The following is a 10,104-nucleotide window of genomic DNA, read 5'->3' as shown; positions in this document are numbered from 1 at the left end:
TCTTGAGTTGCTGTCAAAATGGATTATTCAATGGAGAAATCAAACAATAAGACAGAGACAACATAGGTGCAAAAGGAGCTTTGACTTTTCATTTGAGGTGTGAAGCTGAAATTCAGCGGTTGTACCTCTCACCTGATCTATTTAGCATGTTAAACTAATATTTACTGTGCCCGAAATTCTGTCAACTATGGACTGCATCAATTCAACATTGCAGCAATTTTTTCCTTCGCTTGAGGTCCTTTGCATCTTCAGCAAAACTGTGAAGCTTGCATTCTGCTTGAGGGAATTGATCGAATTTTGTTATTATTAATTTATGTTAATGATAACTGACAAACGTCAGCTAGGAGGGGGATGACAAGCTACTTTTTTTTTGGCAACTTTACCTGGTATGATACGAGATGGCAAATCCTGCCGTTTTTTGTTGTAAAATTTCTCTTCTCAAAAACTGCAATATGTTTGTGATTGCCAACCCCATACAACTAAACTTATCATCTAAAACGTTTACAAATACTAACCTTTCCGGTGAACATTCCCAAAAATTGCCATACGTTTCTGGCTGCCAACCCAATGTTTCTGACTGCCAACCCCATACAACTAAACTCGTCATCTAAAACGTTTGCAAATACCAACCCTTCCCAGTGAACATTCACCAGATATTGCGGTCCTTAACTTATGGACTGCGTCTATTCAGTTTGCCCTTTATTCGGGGGAATTGTTTATCCACCAACGGTTGGTTGTGTTCCATATACCAACTAAACAGTGAATAAATAATGAGAACCACCCAAACCTCCTTGGCAGATAGCAGGGTTTTCGAAGGGGATATTTGAACTGGAACAACTCAAGAGCGTAAACCTTTATAGACTGGAACACTCCGGATTCGTCAACTGCAAAACAACACTCTTAACTTTTCTACATCTTTCTACTACTCCAGTCAACAAACCACCCACTTAACCAGAACTTGGAAAAGGGCAGGTCGACGCCCGAAACATGCAGAGCCAGTAGAAGTTTTGCTAGCAGCAAACATAATTCACGCAAACAGTGTTTCACAGCACAAAATCTGGTGTCCACATCAACAGCATTTCGCATGACAAAATCAGGCCTCCGCACAAACAGGATTTTTCAGAACAAAAACAGGTCCAAACTGGCCCTTTGCTTATCTTTGTGGTGGAAGGACTACAAAATTAATCTGCGAGTTTGCACGTGCCGCAGAAGTATAACTCGAGAGTAAAAAGGTACAAAGGAATTTTCTCCGTGGAGCACTAGGGAAGTGCAGGGTTACTTTTATTCTTTCCCCGACAAAAAAGATTATATGCATCTGCAAGAACAGACTTGGGTAGAAGGTACCACTACTGGCCTTAGCCTCTGTATATACCGCAAACAAAATCATATCTCCTTTGACTATATGCCGCTCGAGTCTCTACCGAAGATGAAGCGACGGCCCCAGTCAGATATCACCAGTGCCCTCGTGCGCCAGCTTATTTGTTTGCTGAACTCATAGCAAAGAGGAGGGAAAAACCAAGTGTTAGGTTAGATACAAACGTAGGTGATTGCGCAGTCTGACTTTCTCATCATCAAAAAGGAAACAAGCACTTACGTTGCGTAGACGGAATACCAGAGCCACTGTGAGCTGTGACCGATGGAGACCCAGTCACCAGGGAGCTGTGCAGCGGTTTGCTCCCCTCCTAGTGGGGCAAACTGGCCTAAATGCCTGTACCTGGAGGAATCAGCAAAGCAATAGTATCAGCCAATAGACAAGAAAGAAAATAAGGCAATCAGGTATGAGCAGTTGCACATGCATGCAGCCTTAATTATTCTGTTATCGACATATTTCGATCTTCAATTTTCTTTTTAACTGCTTTCCAGATTCAACATAACCATTTCTAGCAGTTACTTCGCATGAATAACTACAGTGCATTCTCGTCAGAATGAAGATACAGAAATGGTTAGGAAAAGAAATGAGTTGACGAATGATGCAAAATAAGCACCTGAAGGGGTTGAAACGATGACGGCCTTCTCCCCTAATGCGGATTGGTCCTTCAGGATTTTCTTCAGCAGCCTGCATCTTGTTAAAGCACGTCGCAAGATACTGTCCTTGCTGTGCAGCAACCTGACAGAACAAAATATTTAGAACTAAAAAAGCGATGAATTTTAACTGAAGTGGTTGCTTTGAAACTTTGTGCATTGTAAAATTCCAATAGAGAAAAAAAGGGAAACCTGAGCTGTTGCAGGTAGATTCTTGACTTGTGAATCCACGAGTGAAAGAGCCTTCTTAAACTCTTCAATGCTCAGCTCTACAGATTCCTTTTCGGTGTCACCTTTGCCAGTTCTTATTAAATCTGCAATTCCGTTCAGTTGCTTGCTCTTCATGTATAGCTTTACTTGCGGATATCTCACGTAGATATCCTCCAGGATGTCTTGGATTTCTTTCACAGTCAAGGTTCCAGATTTATCTTTGTCTGCAACTCTGAATATTTCTGAGATGTCCTCCTGCAAGCATTAGACACCAAGAACATAAATTCCTGAATGGTACCAAATACAATTCGCAAATGATCAACAAAGTCACTATGATGTATTGACATGTAGCTATAATGCACCAAAAAAGGATATGGATACGGTAGTACTGGGTAAGTCTAAACCGCTAATATAGCAGTTCAAGTATCCTAGCGAAAGTATTCAACAATACATATCAAATATGTTTGTAGCATTTATGTGAATCCTCATCTACTACATATACAATGAAGATAATCTCAAGAATTTTACTACTCCCTCCGTAAACTAATATAAGAACATTTAGATTACTAATTTAGCGATCTAAGCGCTCTTATATTAGTTTACAAAGGAAGTACTAGTTAAATGGCACATAGGGGTTTGAGAAGAAAACCCTTTTTCTATCCACATGGAAACTAGGGGAGAATCACTACACCAAAAGGAACACATAACAAATTATATTGCTTACCATTACTCTCCTCTGGTTTATGGTAGCACAGTCACCTACTGCATAAACATCATCACATTCACGCACCCTTAGCCATTCATCAGTAGCGAGGACACGACGATTAGCCTGTATATGTAGAGAAATGATTCATTGGCTAGCTGAACTGACAGAAGGATACATAGCCAACTCCAAAAGAAAAAGGTCTATATACCTGGCCAATTTGTTTCATGAAGTCCACAACGAATGGGCGGGTCCCAATACCAGTGGACCAGACAGCCATTCCGTAAGGAACTGCAATATCGCCAGTAGCTGGATTTTGCATGGTAATTGCATCCTTAGAAACCTTCACAACTTTATATCCAGTTTTTACATCAATGCCATCCCTTCCAAATTTGTCCTCAGCAAAGTTGGTAATTCTTTTGTCGAACCTTTTTCAATGAAGAAACAATTGTTATTTTGTTAGCCTAGGAAGTAATGTTACGTCATAGATGAGGTGATGATGTGTTTCCATACTGTTGGGGAGTAGATTACATGAGCAAAAAGGTGGCAACCTAGTGTAAAGCAGTAGGAACTTTCAGTTCATAAAGCATCAAAAGTAAGAGAGGACCGGTATGGCCTTACATAGTCAGTATGTGATCTGCAGCTTCGATCAGTGATATCTTGACAAGATGCTGAATAGAAGGATAGAGCTTGGATAGATCTTCAGTAACAAAATCATGCAACTCTGCCGCAAATTCAACGCCTGTAGGTCCACCTCCCACAACAACAAAGTGAAGATTCTTCTTCCTCTCTTCTTCATTAAGGTATGGGAGGCTTGCCTTCTCAAAGCAGTCCATCACACTCCTTCGGATCTTTTGGGCATCTTCCACTTCCTGTGAATATAATAGGACCATATGAACGGAGCAATAAGGGCAGAAGCTTAGAAACAACTAAAATGCAGTAAGATCATTTAAAAGACTAACATAACTATTTATCTTGCACAACATAACTGAATGGTTTGAACCAGATTCATTCCTTTGTCAGACGTGTATATAAATAAAGCAGATTAATGTAGTTATGGACCTAAAACTGGAGGCAAATTTATTTCATACAAACCATACGAAAGCTTACCTTCAAAAAGTGGCAATTCTCTGTCACACCGGGAGTATTGAATGTGTTAGACCTAGCTCCAACAGCTACCACCAGATAGTCATAGTCAACTAAGAACTCGCCATTTCCATCAAGATTTGTCCCCATATTTGAGCGGCAATGAATCTTCTTGTTTGCTGGATCAATCTTGAAGCACTCTGCTTCCCAGAATTTGAAGTCTCCACCTTTCTGTCAGTATTAAGAACGAACGTTAATTCATTTGGCACATAATTAATCATCTGACTTAGCTATGAACGAATGTAGTGTTCAAGTATGAAATATGACTATTCACTAGATAACGAACTTCACTATTGGGATTCAAGATAGGTCTTGAGCAAGATGAGCAAGGTCAGGAATTTTGTTGTACCATCGTGAAAACAAGCCATTCCAGTATTTGGAGTACATGGCATTCAGCAGGTTGTGAAAGAATAAAAGTTCTAGAATTGTTCAACAAGTTCACCGAAATTTATGGAAGAAATCATACCTTCTCCAGAATCCTACGGATTGGCTCAACAACGCTCCTTGGTTCAACTGTTCCACAGGTAACACTTGGGAGCAAGGGTGTGAATGCAAAGTAGTTCCGAGGTGAAATGACCTGGACATCGTACAGTTTGCTATCAAGATTCCTCAGGAATGTGGTGCCAGCCCAGCCAGTTCCAAGAACCACTACTTTCTTCTTTTTAAATCCTTGGGGCTGGTCTGGCTGAGAGTCTGCATATGCGACGAGGCCTCCTCCACTACTGCAAATTCGGCAGACCATAAATCAGCAGGTTTGCAAATAGGACAGCTGTTCTAGCAATGCAAAACATTTAGAAGTTCTTGGAATTATTCAGGCATCTTAAATGATCTCATTTGTGTGTTCTACATTGAAGCCACCCTTAATATAAAAAAATAGTAAGATAGCTGTTCTAGTAATACAAATCATTTAGGAACTCATAACACTAACTCTTTAATGAACCTCATTGGTGTGTTTTACATCGAAGCTACCGCTTACTGAAAAATATTCTTTAAGTTGCGACTGAATTACATCACTCCAAATAATGAAAACGTTAAAATAGATCAAGACAAGGACAATATGGTTTCTTCCAGAAAAGAGGGAGTGTGCCTAGTCTCTGCATAGACAAGGACAATTATATATGCTCAGAAAATTAATCCTATAGCCCAATCATCTACCATTGTCGTCTTCTTCTGTGAAGGAACCAATGTCATTTTTAACAGCTACACTTATGTATACCTGGTAGCAGGAGCAGTCCATGTCTTGCAGCTTTGCACAAAAATATTTATTTTGTGATCGCATTGTATCAATCACAGCGCAAGACTACTTAGACAAGGCCTCTCTTTTCATACACGCAAAACAGTCATATGACATACATATAAAATTTATTTAGACATTGCAGAGAAACAAATACAAAGCATGTTGCAGCCGAATCATTAACCAAGAAAATCAAGGAATTGAAGAAATGTATTATTCAGAAGTCCAGCATTTGCCTAGCAGTCCAAAAGCACATATAAAATGGCAATCAGCACATGGCACCAACTCACCAAATTATAATGTATTCACGACCCCGCTCTTAAATATTCCAAGTATTGTTTTATAGAGAAAAGGCACAATTGGTATTAGAAAAATACTGAAACCGGGACGAAGAAATCAAGGGCAATTTTTCTTCTTGTTGGCCACATGGACCATGGCAGAATATACAGCAGGCATACGAGGTCCACAGCGATGTAGGGGACACATCAGATTCGAGAAGTAGCTGGAAAACGAGGGCCCGGTCGAAACAGGTGGAAAGAAGAATTAGTTTAACTAACTATTTTCTTCCCATTTCATCAGTTATATAAAAGAAATGACTCTATCCTTATATTTCCCCCCTCATTTTCTAGCATTCTGAAATCTGGTAAAACAGAGGTACCCTCTGATGGAGAATCGATCTAGGTAGAGCTATTATGTGAGCTCTGAATCCCGTTAATACCCGAGGCGATCTCGAACTGATACAACAGTTTCGGTGGCTCAGAGGATGAGAAACCGCAGCAACCACCGAATATTTCTATCCCGGCCAGGATCCACGAACGAAACGATGAAGGCACCGAATATTATCTTTTTTTTTCTGAACAAAGAAAAGAAAACCCGAGAAAAATGACAGGACGCTCCAAATATTCGTGCCCAACATTTGCGTCGAGCGCGAAAATGCTGCTGCAGTCTAGCGGCCACACGAGGTATGCAGTGGCAGCAGATCCGGTCGAAATCCCCAAGCCCCAGCGCCAAGGGGGAGGGGGGAAATTAGCGGGCGGAGGAAGGGAAAGCAAGCAGGAGGGACCTTGCGGCGAGGACGACGACGAGGCCGGTGAAGGTGGGGCGGTTGTTGAAGGCCCGGGACGCGCTCTCCCACGCGAACGCCGTCCACCTCATCTCTCTCTTCCTCTCCCTCCTCCGCTACGCTTTGCTCTTCTTCCGGGGCTCCGGCGATCCTGGAACGTACTACTAGCAGGAGCTGTAGAAGAAAAGAAATGGCCACCTCGTCCGCCTCGCCCGTGAACTGCTTATATTCTGCTAGTACGCGTCTGCACTTTTTCCTCCCGTGGTTGGCGCCGTGTTGGTGGCGGTGCGGCGGGGGGTTGGTGTGACTGGTGGGTGGGCCCGGGCGGAAGGAACATGGGTCGTCAGTTCCGGACCTGAGCTAGACACACGTGGTTGGCATGCTAAAGCGGCCTCGCCCAACGCCCGTTCTCTCCCTCCTTCCCTCCCTTTCCATCGGACCGACGGCTAGCGCGAGAGGGATCGATCCTGCCTGCCACACTGTCGCGAACCCCGACGGCGACACGCCGGCGCATGGTTCGTCTAGGCCAGGCCGCCACCACCAGTCGGCGCATCCGCGCTGTCGCTGTGGTACAGCCGCCTTCAGAGTCGTCATTTTTTCCAAAGTTTTCTGTTCGGATTTTTCATTTCTCCCCAAGTTTTTAAATTGTGATTCCACTTACGCGAAAGGCAGTCAAAGAAAGGCCGGTCATCAACGGCAGACCAACGCACTGCCGACGTGGTAAGAACAGTACGAGTTGTACTAGCTGATTCCTGACTTGTGTCCCAAGAAGATGGAGGAGTATATTCTGATATTCGTCTGGCTCCTCTCTTTCTAGAACGTGCACAGGCGGGGCGCCCCTCAACCGCTGGTTGGACAAACAGCGAAGCGGAGAGAGAGAGAGAGAGACGCAGGCGGCGAATCCTACAAGGAGCTGGCTGGCTGGATCCATCCCTTACGTCCGGGGCAAGAAAGAAAGATTCCAGAGGAACTCCGCGGGCACCGGCAAAATACCAAGTAGAGTACGTACAACAACGTACGCGATACGCCCGCCCCGTTTGGTGGCCTGGCCACGTTCTCCATATGGACGGACACACGCACGCGGAGAGGGAACGTGAATCGCAGAGGCAGCAACAACGGCTTCCTTCCTCCCCCTTGACCACCGCCGTTCACCAGCCGTGCGTGACGTGCGCCACATGCCGCGCAAAAGAGCTTCCTTCGAGCAGCCGACCCAAACGGACGGCGATTATGTCCTTTTTTATCTGTTTGGATTGGTCAGTCAGATACGGATGTCCGCTTCCGTGTTTGGGTCGGCGCGTGCGCCCCATACTGGTCTGAACCCATTTTGACGGCGCTAGAAAAAAATAAACGCATTCATATTAAAAAAGAGAAACAACATTAATTAAATATTAAAGCCGGTCACGAAGGCCGGCGGGAGTCCACGCGTCCATAATTCCATTTAAAAAATAAAAACAGCCTAAACTACAAGGCGGCGTGCTGCCCTAGGCGGCGGCGGCGGCGTCCTCGGGGTTCGTGAGGTCGATGAGCGTCGGCGTCAGTCCGGCCTAGACGAACGCCGTGTTCCAGAGCGCCATCATGTCAGGCTCCTGCGCTGGCGTCGCTTCCAACCAGACCGGCGGCCCGCGTACCCACTCGCGCACTACTCCCGTCCAGGAGTAGCGGTCGACGGGGGACGGCTCCCGCTCGGGCTCAGGCTTGATAGGGGATGGCGGGGCCACCGGCGGCACCACGCTGTCGCCCCGCCGCGGAGAGGGCAAGTGCCTGCGCCATTGTCGCCTCGTACCGAGCCTCCTCTTCCGCCTCTGCCCTGCGTCGCTCGTCCTCTCGCTCTCGCGGTAGACGGCCGCAAGGGCCGCCTGGTAGGCGTCCTCCGCCGCCTGGTCCTCCTCGCGGACGACGAGCGCCGGCGGCGGTGAGCTCCAGTCGACCTCGCGAACATCCCGTCGCCTCGCTCCTCGTGCTTGAAGGCGAACCACCTCGCCCAGTTGGGCGAGTCAGATGCGTAGGCGGCCTCGCGGCACTGCTCCGGCGTCAGCAGCACCCGCCGGCGCCGCACTTCCTCTGCGTGAGCCCGAGTCGTCCGCGGCACCGCCGGCACTGGGATCCTATCTGGATCCAGATGCCAGTCGTGCGGCAGGGTCACGTCAGGATACGGCAGAGGCTGGCGGTGCTGCCAGTGCTACTCCGCCTGGTGCACTGGCACGTTCACGCGCCGCCTCTGCCGGTGAGGCGCCAGCGCCGGTGGAGGCGGGAAGAACTCTGAGGGAAAAGGGGTGGCGGGGGCCTTGCCCTTGGCCTTGCTGCCGCTGGCGCCGGAGAAGAGGCCCATCTCGCTGTGGTTGTGATGGCTAGGGTTTGCCGGCGACGAGGGAGCAAAACTTGGCAGATGTGGACGGCCCCGCCCCATGGCCGACTTAAAAAAGAATGAGCGCCGTCGCTGACATATGGATCCATGGTCATAAATTAAGCTGACCGCGTGGGCAGCTGGTAGTTGGACGGCCGCCATGTGAGGACGCAACGGACAGCGAGAAGACGCGCGAAGCGTCCGTTCAGCGTCCGCGCCGACGCATTTGGGGCGCAAATTTGAACCGCAAATACGTCGGCGCGGACGCGACACAGACGTGATTTAGGTTTAGATTGGCGCGTTGGACCGTCACTTTTGTACACGCCAATCCGAACGGACGCAGGCGAACGAAATGGATCGGCCTTTTAAAGTTGCTCTTCTTTACTTGGTCGCCGAAACCTCGTTGTCGGCTGCCAGCGATGAGCGAACGGGAAAATATTTGGACACGCAACATGGAGCGTGCTAAAACAATTTTTACAGCATGGAAAGAAAAAAGTTTAAAATAAACCCTGAATTTATAGACAAAAACTAAATCAAATCTTAAATTTCCAATTCCAAAAATTAGCACACCGAACTCTTTAATCCCGGGCTATTTTAAACCTGAAGTGAGTTCCTAAACAGGGATTGTCGATGTGGCTGTTAAATCCTGGGATTATTGGCTGTGGACTCGACTGGGCCGGCCCATCAGGCACGGAGCCAGCTTTTTTTTCTTAACGCGTGACGTAAAAAGTATTTCTTCACTTCCTTAAGGGCGATGTGACAAAAACTACTCGGACAGAGTCGAACTTGGAACCTGGCCGAGTTGACCTCATCCCGCTAGACACTAGTACAGACAACTAGCCAACATTTCCAAATTTATCTGGATGAAACCGGCCTCTCTCTCTATATATAAGCGCATGTGTGGCATGTTCTCCTCATCACCACGTACATTATTGAGCGCAAAGCAAATTAGCCGAGGCGACGATGGCTAAATTACTTGTTCTCGTCGCCGTTGCGTGGGTGCTGCTTTTGGCCGGCCATGGAACCAACGCTGCCCAGGTACGTGCCTAACCAGCGGTCCTAATTAGCTTAACTTTGGGAGCACGCGCTTGCTAATAATCTGCAAGTACGTTGAATTATCACATCAGATGAAAATCCAAAGCTCCAACGTCGGAGCGATCATGCTCTCTTCGAGATTGCACGGTCAAGTTTCACCACTGGATGATGCTTTCACCACTGGATGATGCTGAGCCTGGCTCTGTGACACAATACGTATGTATAATACCCTCTTCGTTTCTAAATATTTGTCTTTTTAGAAATTTCAAATGGATTATCATATACGGATATATATAGACATATTTTAGAGTGTAGATTCACTCATTTTGCTTCGTATGTAGTCACTT

The 10,104-nt window shown here is 46.4% G+C and overlaps 1 protein-coding gene across 1 annotated transcript; it reads right to left on the bottom strand.

Moving 5' to 3' along the window:
- Positions 1 to 1,026: 1,026 nt before the first annotated feature.
- On the bottom strand, positions 1,027 to 6,593 carry LOC125531069 (external alternative NAD(P)H-ubiquinone oxidoreductase B2, mitochondrial). Its single transcript, XM_048695476.2, has 10 exons — positions 6,379 to 6,593; positions 4,548 to 4,803; positions 4,046 to 4,252; positions 3,557 to 3,807; positions 3,147 to 3,363; positions 2,957 to 3,061; positions 2,215 to 2,487; positions 1,986 to 2,107; positions 1,595 to 1,714; positions 1,027 to 1,486 (listed from the first exon to the last, which is right to left on the bottom strand). Exons 1-10 carry the CDS (start codon positions 6,468 to 6,470, stop codon positions 1,399 to 1,401), a joined length of 1,731 nt encoding a protein of 576 aa, XP_048551433.1. The 5' UTR covers positions 6,471 to 6,593; the 3' UTR covers positions 1,027 to 1,398.
- Between the last annotated feature and the right edge of the window lie 3,511 nt (positions 6,594 to 10,104).

Source organism: Triticum urartu, chromosome 7A (assembly GCF_056163025.1).
Source record: "Triticum urartu cultivar PI428250 chromosome 7A, HENAU_Tu73, whole genome shotgun sequence".
Classification (NCBI taxonomy): domain Eukaryota; kingdom Viridiplantae; phylum Streptophyta; class Magnoliopsida; order Poales; family Poaceae; genus Triticum; species Triticum urartu.
Note: the sequence above shows the minus strand (reverse complement) of the source record. Positions and strands in the feature narration are given on the sequence as shown.